The 17,566-nt window shown below is 44.7% G+C and overlaps 1 protein-coding gene across 1 annotated transcript in view; it reads left to right on the top strand.

Annotated features, from left to right (window-relative positions):
• LOC138966039 (uncharacterized) overlaps positions 1-17,566 on the top strand; it is a 37,452-nt gene continuing 19,886 nt past the window's right edge. The window contains exons 1-10 of the mRNA XM_070338128.1: positions 1-735; positions 2,229-2,371; positions 2,853-2,964; positions 3,135-3,349; positions 4,701-4,990; positions 5,537-5,705; positions 8,269-8,357; positions 8,699-8,957; positions 9,358-9,557; positions 11,647-11,815. Coding sequence (XP_070194229.1) covers positions 2,293-2,371; positions 2,853-2,964; positions 3,135-3,349; positions 4,701-4,990; positions 5,537-5,705; positions 8,269-8,357; positions 8,699-8,957; positions 9,358-9,557; positions 11,647-11,815 — 1,582 coding nt within the window. The 5' untranslated portion in view covers positions 1-735; positions 2,229-2,292. The remainder of the gene's footprint in view (positions 736-2,228; positions 2,372-2,852; positions 2,965-3,134; positions 3,350-4,700; positions 4,991-5,536; positions 5,706-8,268; positions 8,358-8,698; positions 8,958-9,357; positions 9,558-11,646; positions 11,816-17,566) is intronic.

Here is a 17,566-nt window from a genome sequence, read left to right as displayed (position 1 = left end):
AAGAGCGAGCAATTTTCAAAGAATTTATTTTTGCGTGGTTTATCTTACCCTTGAGCCATCGTCAACCCGTGTACATAATAACGTGCTATTGCAGATAAGCTTACAGCGAGTCGCATTCAAATTACAACTGACGACTGCATTGTGAAAAAAGGAAACTGGATCACACGGGTTCATGATGGCTCAGGGGTAAGATAAACCACGCAAAAATAAATTCTTTGAAAATTGCTCGCTCTTTACGGAGGGCACCTAGGATGTTCTCAAGTGGTGAGTGTTTGAATGAAAGGGTGTGTGTACTGTGTGTAAAAGCCTGACAGTATCTGTGATGGTTTACGGGAGGCGTACTGTGTGTAAAAGCCTGACAGTATCTGTGATGGTTTACGGGAGGCGTACTGTGCCTTTAAGGTCTGAGGAAACAGCGCGCACCCACGCACAAGGAAATTCACGAGAGAACGGGGTTTTTTGATTGCCCTGCGCCTCTTGAAACGTGTGAACGCAAGTGCCTGTGGTTATGACGAAGAGAGAGTACTTGTTAACATCGCCTTACACAATGGATAATGTAATGCATACTTAACACAGTGTTGTTGTTGTTGTTGTTGTTTTTTGTTTTGTTAAACCGGCGAGGACCTTTTGAAGATGAGACTGTCGTTTTTACATACGTTTACAGAGCTTGAAGACTGTATGTGTGTGAGTGTGAATCACGTGCAGCTTGAAACATGTGATCTTGTTTAACACCAGGTGAGGGTGCATATCAAGTCTTTTTTAAAACAAGTTAAGTTTTCTCTTTGCTGCTTAACTGAAGTGGAGATTTTGTCAGATGAAGGAAAAAGTGTGAAATGTGAGAACGAGAATCCACTCACATTGGAGTCATAACTTGACAATTTAAAGCAGCCACTTTCCTTCCTTGTCAGGCATTCGTTGAACTGAAGTATTTGTCAGCTGAGGACAAAAATCTTCCAGAGGAGAGCGTGATATCCATGACAACCACGTTAGCCTATCTGTTTTAAAATGAATCTGACCTGGGATTAAAACTTCTGATCTTATGCTCATTCAAACTGGTTGAGAGCGCACAATAACTCGCATTCATAACACATGAAGCATTCACTTTCATGCTTTTTTCAACTCAGTGAATTGTTTGCCAGATGAGAGGGTGAAAGCTGATAGTCTTCACAATCAACAACTTTGTGAACATTACACCTTCCGTGTGAACGAGAGCCGTGCACTATAGGCCTACTACAGTTTGAAGAGTTGAAAAATGTGGAGGAAATAATTATTTCCTGTGACGATTCACCTTTTTTTCGGCATCGAAACCGAAACTCCGGTCTTTCCAATTGTGAAGCCGCCTCAACAACGAAATGAAATCTTGGATCTTGATTTTACTTTGTGGTCAGTTTGTTACTACTCTAAGGTGATGTTCGATACTCGGCTCTAAGGTAAAGGTAATCCTGTACCGAAACTGATCGGAGTTAGTATACTGCTGTTTTAAAGTAAGGTTAGGACCGGTCAGGTCAGGTAAGGTTATCATAGGTTAGGTAAGGTATAGTAATTTAGTATGTTATAGGCCTATGTGTCATAGTACGGTAAGGTATTATACGTTTTGTATGATATGCATATTATGGCAAGTTAAGGTGAGGCGATGTGATGTGATGTAATGTGAGGCGAGGTCAGTTAAGGTGAGGTGAGGTGAGGTGAGGCGAGGTCAGTTAAGGTGAGGTGAGGGGAGGTGAGGTGAGGACGGTGAGGGGAGGTGAGGGTAGGTGAGTACAGTTGAGGTAAGGATAGGTGAGGTAAAATGAGGTAATGTGTCGAAAGAGAAAGGAAGAGAATATATTTTTCATAGACACACGACACAGGTGTGATGTGAGAAATTGACGGGAGTATGGAAATGAGTCTCCCAAACCATACCTAAATATTGCACGTTGAGGCATTCGAAACCGTGGACATACACTGTACCTTGACCAATCAACAACCTTGCTGGATTCAACACAATTTTAAGAGGTTTAAATTTTTATTTTTTTATTTGAGTTGAACTGGATACGTTTTGAAAGTGACACTCTCCACAAGAAGCAGCCAGGCTGTTGATTTGATGTATGTATCCAAGTGGAGAGACTGTCCCAGGTAAAGGCCTCAACAGATACATGGTCATTAATCTGATAATCAACAAGGAATAAAGATACCTTTGATATTTACGAGGTTTATTTTCATTGTTCTGTTTGTGTTTTCTGTTGCAGAGCGAAAAGAGGCGAAGAAGAAATGACGAGAAAGGAGAAATATGTATTGGTTATTCTCTAGCCGATGCAATGCAACCACGGCCTGACAATGTTGTTGCTAATCCTGCTGCTTCGGACAACAATGGTTTCGTCTGGTAAAGACCGTGAGTTTTTAACGACCAAAGATTAGGTTTCTCAAATATAAATGTGTTCAACTATGATCTTACGATGTGTGGCTGTGTTTTGTTCACTCAAATATAAATGTGTTCAACTTTGATCTTACGATGTGTGGCTGTGTTTTGTTCACTAAAAGCGCATATTATTAATGGGGGAAAACTCTCGAAAAAACAACACACACACAAAAAGCCCTCCACCAAGAAGATGAAATATGAGATTGAGAGAGAAAGAGAGAGAGAGAGAGAGAGAGAGAGAGAGAGACTGCATGCGCGCGCGCGTATGTGTGTGTGTGTGTGTGTGTGTGTGTGTGCAGGGCTCCCTAAACTGTGGTATTCGCACTGGAAGCCAGAAAAACGTGACACACTCACACCGTGACACACACACACCGTGGCGCGCACACACACACACACACACACACACACACAATAAATAAATGATTGCGATATCATGTTTTTCGTACCCGAGCAGGAAAAGCCGACATTTTACAAAACCTCAGCTTGGTGTATGAACCGAGGAGAAGTATCCGTCTGTGGACGCCCTACAAAAAGCCCAACGCCACTTGGACCGTGCGGTATAGATGGTAGGTATAGGTGTACATCATTTTGAAGGTATGTTACTGTACAAATGATAGATATCATCTTTCCCTAAATCTTAATTCTTGTAAAATGAAGTTCAGCTCAGCTCAGTTCAGTTCTGTTCAGTTCACACTGTACCTAATAAACTGTCCCTTTCTTCTTCTCTGTTACACAGGGATGTTAACAGACGTAAAAGGTGTTCCAAAGAGAGTGACTTTCAATGTGAAGACGTCAGCCCAGAGGGACAGTGCAGCCCCTGCTTCATTCAGCTATCGGCGTACGACGGGTATTGCCAATACAGAGGACAAGGCACTGTTTTAAACACGGTCAACTTCAAATTGTCGATTCACAACGAGTCTGCGTCACATCGTTTCTACCTTCCTGACTGGAGTGAGAAACATTTGCCTCCATCATGTTATCTTTAAAAGTAGGCTAGCTCCTCTTCCTCCTCCTCATGCTCATCATGATCATCATCATCATCATCATCATCATCATCATCATCACCATCATCACCATCCATCACCCACCATCATCACCATCGGCATCATCATCATCATCATCATCATCATCATCATCATCATCATCAAGGGCCCCACAAGGTTGTGTTCTCTCTCCTGTCCTTTTTTCCATTCACACAAACAACATGCTTTTAAATGATCCAGTTCTAGCCCTCATTAAATATGCAGACGACATGGCCCTCGTTTGGCGTCTGAAGGACGACGAAACTTTGTCAAAGTATTTTACCCAAGTTGATCTTCTGAATGAATGGTTCAAGTCCAGTTTCTTGCAGTTGAATGTAGGCAAAACAAAAGAAATGATTTTTGGAGGAAAGAGTGATAATTGTGGTCCCCAAAAAGTGAGAATAAGCGACAAGGAAGTTGAACTTGTGGAAACCTTCAAATATCTTGGGGTTTCAATTGACAATAAGCTGACTTTTAGTGATCATGTTCATGCTGTTTATAAGAAAGCTCAGCAGCGACTTTTTCTTCTCAGGAAGCTTAAATATTTTAATGTCAATCAAAGTGTTATGGAACTTGTGTATCGCAGTTTGATTGAAAGCATACTGACTTTTAACATTGTGACATGGTATGGTACCACAAATGTTAAAAACAAAGCTAAACTCCACCGCATTGTTGCGACGGCTAGCAAGCTTGTTGGGCAACCCCAACGACAGCTGACCAGTCTCTACGAAGCTGCCATTAAGCGGAAAGCTCTCAAAATTGTCCGTGATCCGATCCATCCTCTCAACCCCTGTTTCGAAATTCTCCCTTCAGGTAAATGTTATAAGGTCCCTTTGGCACGCAAAAACCAGTTTAAAAAGTCATTCCTGCCTTCTGCAGTCACCATTTTAAATTCTTCTCGCATCACGTAGAGGCTGGTCGGCTGGGAAAAAACAAACAATGTGTACATGTGAAGGTGTGTGGGAAATATTTGTAATGTGATTACTCGGCTGTGAAACCCAACTCCTGTGATATGAGAGGGTAAATTTACATAGTGCAATATCATATTTGATTGTATCCCTTTTATGTTTTATGTTTTATGTGTGTCGTCCTATACAATTGTTGTTATAATCGTTTACAGGCAGACAGGGTGTGCCGAAGAAAAATTTCCATTTTTATGTAATATTTTAATGGACAATAAAGTGCTGTTATTGTTATTGTTATTGTTATTGTTATTGTTATCATCATCATCATCATCTTCTTCTTCCTCCTCCTCCTCATCATCACATTTTTGTTTTCAGTAAAACCTGGGCCAGTGGACAACATTCAAGTCCAGCATAGAGGCTCCTCCTGGCTGACACTGAGACTCTCACCACCGGCTCGCTTTGACCAGTGTCACCTAAAGCATGCCAATGGTGACAATTCTCTCGTCTTTAACTACACAGTGGACCTCGTCTCGCTCAAAGAGCAGAGTCTGCTTCAAGAGGAAGGCAGGCTGTTTTACGAGACGTATGGCTTTGTCCGACACTTGGAGGATGACGAGTTGGCCCTCTCTCAGACTGTTCGCTCTGCTTTCCCCCGACATTTTGAGGTAAGGTGTGTGGGTGTGACCCCGTCTGTGTGTGTGTGTGTGTGTGTGTGTGTGTGTGCGTGTGTGTGTGTGTGTGTGTGTGTGTGTGTGTGTTGTGTGTGTGTGAGAGAGAGAGAGAGAGATGATGATGATGATGATGATGATGATGACGATGAAACTTTATTTTTCAATGATAGAGGTTTAAGGCTACGCCTTTTCTTACAACCGGTCCTTACTTCTAATACACATTTTTATATTTAGTCAAGTTTTGACTAATTAATAATTTATGATAAACGAGTAAAACAAGCTGATGAGAGAGAGCGAGAGCGAGAGGGGGAGGGGGGGTGAGGGGGGGGGGGTGTACACGCGGAAATTTGAGCAACATATCTTTGATGGAGTGATTTAACTTCCTTCGGGTATTTGCTTACCAAAGTGCTTGAACGGAAAATATTAATGTTTTACCTTGGATTAAGATCGAGCAGTTTTTGTTTAGTAACGTGTTGGTTATTTGAATACTTGTATTCTTGCTAGTTTGAGTGATTGGTAGTTTGATTTCTTCTTTGAAAGCCACAGGTTTGGAAATCTAATGAGAGCGAGTTCGCGGACCATCCTTCCAAGCAAACTCGCAACGTAACACAACTACCCCTGGCGGGCTACTATTACAACATCTCCGTGCATACTCGGGCCCACTACCCTGGAGCCACAGTGTGGATTAGGGCTGAGACAGATGAATCAGGTGAGTTTGCTATGAATCAGTCATTTTAAATATATACTGTTCAAAAAAAGAAACGCATAGCTTGTAATATTTGGTTAATTTAATTATATGGCTACAAGGATATCCACCAAACTGCAGAAAATGTTTATCTGGTCGTCGACCTTTCGTCCATTGCCACAAGTGAGCTCTGCACGTGACGCATGCGTTATCAGTGGCTACAATGTCAAAATTGCTCATTTGGCATGACCATTCGTCATGCTTCAGTGTAATCTCGTGAAACTCGGGGAATATTGAGCTCTCACCATGTCTTCCAAAACCCATAAAAGCGGATTGTTCGCCACAAAGAAATCAGACGACAATTCAGCGACGAAAGATGGCCCGATTGAGCAGAGAAGACCGCCAAATTGCATTGGGTCGTTTACAAGCAGGCCAAAGTCAAAGTGCAATCGCCAGGCACTTCCACGTGTCCCAGAGCACCATCAGTAGACTGTGGGTCAGGTTTCAAGCCACTGGCTCCGTTGCTGACTTGCCACGAGCGGGAAGACCAAGGGCGACAACTGCTGCTCACGACCGCTTCATACGGCTCCGCCACCTCCGGAATCGTTTCCTGTCGGCCTCATCTTCTGTCCAGGCTCTCCCCGGGCCACACCGATTATCGGACCAGACCGTGCGGAACCGCCTGCATGAAGCTGGTTTGAGAGCTCGCAGACCTCACAGAGGAGCTGTCCTCACCCGCCGCCATCGCCAGAACCGAGTGCAGTGGGGCAACCAGCACCTTCGCTGGACCGTCCGGAATCACTGGAGACACGTGTGGTTCAGCGACGAGTCCTACTTCCTGCTCCAGCGACATGATGGTCGGAGGAGGGTCTACCGGAGAGTAAACGAACGTTACGCGCCCAACTGTGTGGATTAGGCACCCGTTCATGGTGGTGGAGGCGTCATGGTGTGGGGGGCGATCAATACCGCTGGAAGGAGCACCCTGGTGCACGTCCAAGGGCGCATAACTGCCCAGCGATACGTGGAGGAAATTCTGCGCCCACACGCCCTTCCTCTTCTGGCTGACCAGGATGCCATATTCCAGCAGGACAACGCTCGCCCGCACACAGCACGACTCACCACCCAGTTCCTCACCGACCACCATGTCCAGGTGCTTCCCTGGCCATCCATGTCGCCAGACATGAACCCGATAGAACACCTCTGGGATGAATTGGACAGACGTGTGCGCAGGCGAGAAGAAGCGCCGGCAAATCACCGCGATCTATTGCAGGCACTTCAGGAGGAGTGGGACACCATCCCACAGCAAGATATCCGGCATCTGATCCAGTCCATGCCCAGAAGGTGCCGGGCAGTTGTTGCTGCTCAAGACAGTCACACCCCCTACTGACTTGACAGCCTCGGCACCCAATCGTATTGATTGACTGATTGATTTGAAGATGCAAATGAACTGTGTGTGCATTCAACTGTGTCCATACCAAATTTCAAACAAATAATCTAAATATTGGATTTTCTGTTAATTTTTTAGAAAAATAAAACAAATTTGGCAAGTAGCAACTATGCGTTTCTTTTTTTGAACAGTATAATATCATTTCATAATTGAGCTCCCAAACCGCACGTGACATATCTCTGTGGTCATTGCTGACATACCACACTGCACGTGACATATCTCTGTGGTCATTGCTGACATACCACACTGCACGTGACATATCTCTGTGGTCATTGCTGACATACCACACTGCACGTGACATATCTCTGTGGTCACTGATTGCTGACATACCGCACTGCACGTGACATATCTCTGGTCATTGCTGACATACCACACTGCACGTGACATATCTCTGTGGTCATTGCTGACATACCGCACTGCACGTGACATATCTCTGTGGTCATTGCTGACATACCACACTGCACGTGACATATCTCTGTGGTCACTGATTGCTGACATACCGCACTGCACGTGACATATCTCTGTGGTCATTGCTGACATACCACTCTGCACGTGACATATCTCTGTGGTCATTGCTGACATACTGCACTGCACGTGACATATCTCTGTGGTCATTGCTGACATACCACACTGCACGTGACATATCTCTGTGGTCATTGCTGACATACCACACTGCACGTGACATATCTCTGTGGTCATTGCTGACATACCACACTGCACGTGACATAGCTCTGTGGTCATTGCTGACATACCACACTGCACGTGACATATCTCTGTGGTCATTGCTGACATACCACACGTTTTTGTCATGGTACCCCCGAAATTGACGCAAACAATCTCCTGTTTTCGTCCGCTTGTGCGATCGACACTTGCACGAATAGGAATTGTATAAACTGATACACAAAGGTCGCTGAGCAAAACAACCTGGTTTTGACAGATGATTTATTGGATTTTTTTCCTGTGTGTACACGTTGCCAAGTTCTGCCTATTCTGAATAACGTCAATGTTTTTTTAAAATCAATACCTTTTTGTAAGGTCGATTTGGTGAGTACCCTTATAGCAACCAAATATATAACTACAATACATTAATTTGTGGTTAGCAAACTCTTGGTATAAAAAAGGCGACGTATACATTTTCAGCACCCGAAGAAGGGCCGGGACTTCATCCCAGTTTCGCTTACTGCCCTTCAACGAGCGAACATTGTGCTGCCTGTATCATCTATTTCAAGGTAAATGCTTCACGCACACATACACACCCCACCCCCACCCCCCCCCCCCCGCATAGGCATCATAGTATTTACACTCACGCACGCACACACACACACACACACACACACACACACACACACACACACACACACACACACACACACACATACACACACGCACACATGAAACGTACACACGAAAACACACCTGAAAAACAAAAACAAAACACAGATTCATTGAGTGATTTAGTTGTTGTCGTTTCTTAGAAACCAAAGCACACAACTGCCACCGACTCAACAAATATCAAAATTAGTTCAGACACCATCTTGTATGTACATGGCACCCTTAAATTATCCCTCAGGAAATTCCACGACCGAGGAGAGGTGGCACCATTCTGAACCACACTTTGACCTTGACCTTGCGGAACACGGGTGACATCTCTGCGGGGACAAACTGTGGGAGCAAAAGCAACATGGAGGCCTCGACTGGCGGTCACAACAACACGATTTACATCCCTTCTCTCCCGGTCGGAGCAGTGTACACAGTCAGTCTGCAGGCATTCAACAGTAAAGGACCGTCTCCCAGCACCACCGCTGTCTTGCATGTCCGCGCACCAGCACGTGAGTCTGGTGTGTCTCTCTTGGTTCGGCCTAGGAGACAGGACATTTCCGTTAGTCCGCAGACATGACCCGACATTTGTCAAATTTCAAGAATACAGAGAGATAAAGTTTGGTTAAAAAATATTGTCTTCTTTTTCTTTTTATCAAAATCTTTGTAACGTCACACACTAGCAAAGTTTGACTACTGATAGACATGACCCATGTCAGGTTGACCCTGGTCTAATTTCAAGGTCACAGTGGTCAATGAGAAGGAAATCACAATTTCGGGAATGTTTAATAGATCAAGAGCTAGATCAGCAGATGATTTGTTTCTGATTTATATTACATTTGGAGTGTGAGTCGCATGAGCATTTGATTATCCGCCCCCCCCCCCCACACACACACACACTTCTTGTTTCAGCTCCTTTTGCAGCAGAAGATATAGTGGTAGAGAGCTCTGGTGCAACTTATGAAATGTCATGGAGGTCTGGCCAAGAGTTCAGCGACATCAAAGTCCGCTACACTGTCCACACCTGTTCAGCGTTACCGCTGCAGCTCTCTGGGAATGGGAGCAACCACACCGCGGGGCCAAGTCTACCTCCACAGCCCTTGAACTGTGTGGTAAGGGGGTTTGTGTGTGTATGTGTGTGTGTTTGTGTGTGTCAGTGTGTGTGTGTGTGTGTGTGTGTATGTGTGTGGGTGTGCGTGCGTGCGTGCGTGCGTGCGTGAGTGCGTGTGTGCGTGTGTGCGTGCGTGCGTGCGTGCGGCCACCCAGTCCTCGGAGAGACGGAGAACGACAGACAATGAGACAGACACTGAGACAGACAGACACTGAGACAGACAGACACTGAGACAGACACTGAGACAGACAGACACTGAGACAGACAAACACTGAGACAGACAGACACTGAGACAGACACTGAGACAGACACTGAGACAGACACTGAGACAGACAGACACTGAGACAGACAGACAGACAGACACTGAGACAGACAAACACTGAGACAGACAGACAGACAAACACTGAGACAGACAAACACTGAGACAGACACTGAGACAGACAAACACTGAGACAGACAAACACTGAGACAGACACTGAGACAGACAGACACTGAGACAGACAGACAGACAGACACTGAGACAGACAAACACTGAGACAGACAGACAGACAGACAAACACTGAGACAGACAAACACTGAGACAGACAGACAGACAAACACTGAGACAGACAAACACTGAGACAGACAGACAGACAAACACTGAGACAGACAAACACTGAGACAGACAAACACTGAGACAGACAGACAGACAAACACTGAGACAGACAAACACTGAGACAGACAGACAGACAAACACTGAGACAGACAAACACTGAGACAGACAAACACTGAGACAGACAGACACTGAGACAGACAAACACTGAGACAGACAAACACTGAGACAGACAAACACTGAGACAGACACTGAGACAGACAGACAGACAAACACTGAGACAGACAAACACTGAGACAGACAAACACTGAGACAGACAGACAGACAGACAAACACTGAGACAGACAAACACTCAGACAGACACACACTCAGACAGACAAACACTGAGACAGACAAACACTCAGACAGACAAACACTGAGACAGACAAACACTGAGACAGACAAACACTGAGACAGACAAACACTGAGACAGACAGACACTGAGACAGACACTGAGACAGACACTGAGACAGACAGACACTGAGACAGACAAACACTGAGACAGACAGACAATGAGACAGACAATGAGACAGACAATGAGACAGACAATGAGACAGACAATGAGACAGACAGACAATGAGACAGACAGACACTGAGACAGACAAACACTGAGACAGACAAACACTGAGACAGACAGACACTGAGACAGACAAACACTGAGACAGACAGACACTGAGACAGACAGACACTGAGACAGACAGACAATGAGACAGACAGACAATGAGACAGACAGACAATGAGACAGACAGACAATGAGACAGACAATGAGACAGACAGACAATGAGACAGACAATGAGACAGACAGACAATGAGACAGACAATGAGACAGACAGACACTGAGACAGACACTGAGACAGACAAACAGACACTGAGACAAACAGACACTGAGACAGACACTGAGACAGACAAACACTGAGACAGACACTGAGACAGACAAACACTGAGACAGACAAACACTCAGACAGACACTGAGACAGACAGACAGACACTGAGACAGACAAACACTCAGACAGACACTGAGACAGACAGACAGACACTGAGACAGACAAACACTGAGACAAACACTGAGACAGACAAACACTGAGACAGACAAACACTCAGACAGACACTGAGACAGACAGACAGACACTGAGACAGACAAACACTCAGACAGACACTGAGACAGACAGACAGACACTGAGACAGACAAACACTGAGACAAACACTGAGACAGACAGACAGACAGACACTGAGACAGACAGACAGACACTGAGACAGACAAACACTCAGACAGACACTCAGACAGACAGACAGACACTGAGACAGACAAACACTCAGACAGACACTGAGACAGACAGACAGACAGACACTGAGACAGACAGACAGACACTCAGACAGACATACAGACAGACAGAGGTGGGGTGTGGGTGGATGATCAGATAGAGGTTTAATAAACCTTTGAAAGTTCTGCTGGTTGCAGACCAACATGGTGAGCAAAGAGTTGCCAGAGAACCACCCCAACTCACACACCTTTGTTGCCTTGCCCCGGGGCAGAGGTCTGACACCTGTCTTCTTCCTCTCCACCACCACCCCCACCAACCTGACCTCTGGCCTGCTGCCCGTCGACTATTTTTACGCCAAGAATTCAGGTGAGTTGTGTATAACCCTTGTTGCCAAGTACGATATATTGGTGATTTGAATGAAATACACGAAAGATATAATTACATACCTTGGCGATCCTTACTTGCAGTCGAATGTATATTGTAGTGCCAAGTTAGGGTTCCCACAGGTAGTTTTCACCGAATTGTCCAAAGTTATATGAAGTACTACCCAAACATTGTAGGGAATGTAATGTTGGTCTTGCCAATTCTTTGACACTTTTATAACCCGCACTTTTTCTGAGAAATATGCTGACATATGGTATGATCTTTTCTGTCTTATTATACTGCGAGAATCCGTGTTAGTTTCATACACAAGTTATACTACGAGAAAGGCGGATGTGTCAGGATGTCAAAATACAGTCTTATGTTCTCATTTTGCCAAGGGTGCAGATTCAGTTTGCTTTTTACTGATGGCACCCCTATTTATAAAGTACTAGCAGTGAGGGCCCAGCTTCGCCCGGGGTATTAGCAGAGTCCTTTGGAGTTTTCTGAATTCTATATCAAATAACCATGAATGAAAGAACAATTTGGGAAAAAAAATCCAAATGAAACAAATGGGGGAAATGAGTAACCTCCCTTTCTTATGTAAATTGAACACTTTAGGAAATTTAAAATACTGCATGGCCTCATAAGTATTTGAACGCATGTGCTGACCACTGCTGAGTGTCAACATAAATTCAATTCCTGCAAACATGGTTTTTGACTCACATGCGAAGCAAAAGTGAGGCTATGTACTCACCCGAGTCGTCCGTCCGTCCGTCCGTCCGTCCGTCCGGCCGGCCGGCCCGGTCCGGAAAACTTTAACGTTGGATATTTCTTGGACACTATTCAGTCTATCAGTACCAAATTTGGCAAGATGGTGTATGATGACAAGGCCCCCAAAAACATACATAGCATCTTGACCTTGCTTCAAGGTCAAGGTCGCAGGGGCCATAAATGTTGTCTAAAAAACAGCTATTTTTCCCATTTTTCCCATTTTCTCTGAAGTTTTTGAGATTCAATACCTCACCTATATATGATATATAGGGCAAAGTAAGCCCCATCCTTTGATACCAGTTTGGTTTACCTTGCTTCAAGGTCAAGGTCACAGGAGCTCTTCAAAGTTGGATTGTATACATATTTTGAAGTGACCTTGACCCTGAACTATGGAAGATAACTGTTTCAAACTTAAAAATTATGTGGGGCACATGCTATGCTTTCATCATGAGACACATTTGGTCACATATGATCAAGGTCAAGGTCACTTTGACCCTTATGAAATGTGACCAAAATAAGGTAGTGAACCACTAAAAGTGACCATATCTCATGGTAGAAAGAGCCAATAAGCACCATTGTACTTCCTATGTCTTGAATTAACAGCTTTGTGTTGCATGACCTTGGATGACCTTGTCACATGTATTTTGGTAGGAAAAATGTGTAAAGCAGTTCTTAGTGTATGATGTCATTGCTAGGTTTAGTTATTTGACCTTGACTCTGAAGGTCAAGGTCATGTAAAGGTCAAGGTCAAGCATGTGAGTCGTATGGGCTTTCCCCTTCTTGTTATGGAATGAGTTACCTCCCTTTCTTGTGAAAATTCCAGATAATCGAGCAGCAGGATCATTCTGCTAACATGACTTTTATGGTATGAGTGAATTAGCTTCCTTTCTTGAAAAAGTTCGAGATAATTAAGCAAATGGTTTAACTTTATCACTTTACACCCTTTGAGAATGAAAAGGTATGCTTGTATGGTAAGAGTTACCTCCCTTCCATGAAAAACGAAGCAAGAGTTACCTCCCTTTGATTCTAGAACCTTCATACATATGAACGCTAGGCACTGAACTGGTCTTCCACTATATAGGTTGTTATTGAAGGGGAGATACATAATCTGAGGGAAGGAAGCAATGAATCAAGAAACTAAAACCCAGGTGCACATCTGCGGCTCCTAGGCAGTGTGCATGCACACTTTATTGTTCCTACCTCTTGCCATCTCTGAGGTATGGCGACCACAGACACACACACACACACACACACACACACACACACACACACACACACACACACACACACACACACACACACACACACACACACACACACACTTACATCCATTCTAGTAGATATATCATGAGTTCGGTTATAAATATACTGTTCAAAAAAAGAAACGCATAGTTGCTACTTGCCAAATTTGTTTTATTTTTCGAAAAAATTAACAGAAAATCCCATATTTAGATTATTTGTTTGAAATTTGGTATGGACACAGTTGAATGCACACACAGTTCATTTGCATCTTCAAATCAATCAGTCAATCAATACGATTGGGTGCCGAGGCTGTCAAGTCAGTAGGGGGTGTGACTGCCTTGAGCAGCAACAACTGCCCGGCACCTTCTGGGCATGGACTGGATCAGATGCCGGATATCTTGCTGTGGGATGGTGTCCCACTCCTCCTGAAGTGCCTGCAATAGATCGCGGTGATTTGCCGGCGCTTCTTCTCGCCTGCGCACACGTCTGTCCAATTCATCCCAGAGGTGTTCTATCGGGTTCATGTCTGGCGACATGGATGGCCAGGGAAGCACCTGGACATGGTGGTCGGTGAGGAACTGGGTGGTGAGTCGTGCTGTGTGCGGGCGAGCGTTGTCCTGCTGGAATATGGCATCCTGGTCAGCCAGAAGAGGAAGGGCGTGTGGGCGCAGAATTTCCTCCACGTATCGCTGGGCAGTTATGCGCCCTTGGACGTGCACCAGGGTGCTCCTTCCAGCGGTATTGATCGCCCCCCACACCATGACGCCTCCACCACCATGAACGGGTGCCTCATCCACACAGTTGGGCGCGTAACGTTCGTTTACTCTCCGGTAGACCCTCCTCCGACCATCATGTCGCTGGAGCAGGAAGTAGGACTCGTCGCTGAACCACACGTGTCTCCAGTGATTCCGGACGGTCCAGCGAAGGTGCTGGTTGCCCCACTGCACTCGGTTCTGGCGATGGCGGCGGGTGAGGACAGCTCCTCTGTGAGGTCTGCGAGCTCTCAAACCAGCTTCATGCAGGCGGTTCCGCACGGTCTGGTCCGATAATCGGTGTGGCCCGGGGAGAGCCTGGACAGAAGATGAGGCCGACAGGAAACGATTCCGGAGGTGGCGGAGCCGTATGAAGCGGTCGTGAGCAGCAGTTGTCGCCCTTGGTCTTCCCGCTCGTGGCAAGTCAGCAACGGAGCCAGTGGCTTGAAACCTGACCCACAGTCTACTGATGGTGCTCTGGGACACGTGGAAGTGCCTGGCGATTGCACTTTGACTTTGGCCTGCTTGTAAACGACCCAATGCAATTTGGCGGTCTTCTCTGCTCAATCGGGCCATCTTTCTTCGCTGAATTGTCGTCTGATTTCTTTGTGGCAAACAATCCGCTTTTATGGGTTTTGGAAGACATGGTGAGAGCTCAATATTCCCCGAGTTTCACGAGATTACACTGAAGCATGACGAGTGGTCATGCCAAATGAGCAATTTTGACATTGTAGCCACTGATAACGCATGCGTCACGTGCAGAGCTCACTTGTGGCAATGGACGAAAGGTCGACGACCAGATAAACATTTTCTGCAGTTTGGTGGATATCCTTGTAGCCATATAACTAAATTAACCAAATATTACAAGCTATGCGTTTCTTTTTTTGAACAGTATACGAACTGACAGGCTCGGCAATTGTATTCTGTGTTGATGCTTATGCCAGTTCATCTTCTTTTTATTCTTCGTTTATGGGCTGAAACTCCCACGTTCACTCAGGTTTTTGCACGAGTGGGGTTTTACGTGTATGGCCGTTTTTACCCCGCCATTCAGGCAGTCATACGCCGCTTTGGGAGGAAGCATGCTGGGTATTTTCGTGTTTCAATAACCCACCGAGCTCTGACATGGATTGGTTTAAGCGTATTCTTATTAATTTCTTGTATACATGTTATATACAGTAGCAACATTTAGACGACATAGCACCAGTATACTGGCGGTAGGAAGAAACATGTATTAAAAAAAATTCACAGACACCAGAGACGGTAAAGGGAGGCAATCGTTTCCACTGCCAGTTTGCTAAATAGGCCAGAAAGGATGAGTTGTTTCCCGGCAGGAGTATATAAGGAGCCTGACCTTCTGCGTTGGAAAATCATTTCAAACCTCTTGCAGTCAACGAACAAGCACTGCTCCTACATTTTCTTGTATATCTCGGTCAGATTTGTGGTTCCCACAGCTAGTTTTCACACAGTCACCATCCTATGCGCTTAGATGTGGTTAATTCTCCACAATAAAGAAAATATTTGTAAAAAAAACACACACACTCACATTCAATGGGGACCTACTTCAAAGAAAAGGGCAGAGTCAACATCCTCTGACGTCACAGATTTACATCACACGTACCAAAAATAGCGAAACACGTGGCATGTGGTGCATGTGTTTTTGTTATTTCGAATATCTATGTTATAATAATGTAAGGATTTTGAAATTTGGATAGGTATCTCCTCTGAAGACGCCGGGCCGATTGACTCGCCCTTCCCAACCTAGACGCGTATTGCGCCAACTTAGCTATTCCGCTTGGTCGGATTTTCGAAACATTTTGAAACATAAAATGATTGGCAAAAAAACCGTTTTGGGACTGTCCACAAAAATGATCTGTTACGCACCCGTTTCAGTCGACAATCGAGTGTATCCACCGAAATCAAGCGTGCCCCCCAAAAAGTGTGAAAATCGAGCGTGCCAGGATTCGTTATGTCTGCGCATGTGCAAAGCCCTAAACCCAGTTGTGCTTGCCGGGTCATCTTTCTTTCAGCCGGATAACGTCATGTGGTGAAGACGTGAAGACGGAAGGTACGTGTACTAATTCTTTGATCATCCTTGCAATCTTAATGCTGTGTTTATTTTAATCATTGCCTTAATTTGCCAACAATGTTTTTCTATCCCTTTCAATGTATATTGCGTTGACCTCACGTTACCGTTGCGAAATTATGTTTAGAACTTGTGTCTGCATGGTTTAGTGACACGGTCATATTTTATCTTTGCGTGGCTTGCATTTGATGACACACAATTTGGAAGGGGAAACAGGCAAAGTAAGAGATGTGTAAGAATCATGTTATTGCATATTTTATTTTGTGTTATTTGATGCATTTGTACAATTTAATGAAATATTTTGGGCTCACCACACGTTGAAATATTATTTTTAATTTTTCTCAAACATCGCTGTTCACGACACAGCCATGTGTGTTTTTGCTGGCATTGGATTTCTGCTGTGTGGCAGCGAGTTTTGTTTCTGCGCTTAAGGAATAGTGTCCTCAATTAACTGTGTGTGTGTGTGTGTGTGTGTGTGTGTGTGTGTGTGTGTGTGTGTGTGTGTGTGTTTTCATCTATTTATTTGACTATTTATTTTATTTTATTTATTTACGCTGCAAATGACAACGCCAGGCGCAAACAACGAGGAACCATCACAACCGACAAGTCCGTCATCGGCAATCAACACCAATGGCAGTTGTACCTCCACATTGTACAGTGCTGTCAATCATCAACGAACTACTGCAACTACTGCTTGACTTGGAGAAGGACCTGGTATATGTTCTGATGCAGATGCAGGACAACAACGTGGTAAATGTTTATCTATTTATTTGTCTATTTTTTTATATATTTTTGTGTATTGTTCCATTCCTTATTACATGTATATGTCGTGCCGAATTCACGTAAATTCCGCGAAATCGGCAATATTTTTGCCCATTTTGCGTAATCGGCAAAACGCTGCCCAAT

Source organism: Littorina saxatilis, linkage group LG5 (assembly GCF_037325665.1).
Source record: "Littorina saxatilis isolate snail1 linkage group LG5, US_GU_Lsax_2.0, whole genome shotgun sequence".
Classification (NCBI taxonomy): Eukaryota; Metazoa; Mollusca; class Gastropoda; order Littorinimorpha; family Littorinidae; genus Littorina; species Littorina saxatilis.
The sequence above is the reverse complement of the archived record's forward strand: the minus strand, read 5'-3'. Positions and strand labels throughout refer to the sequence as shown.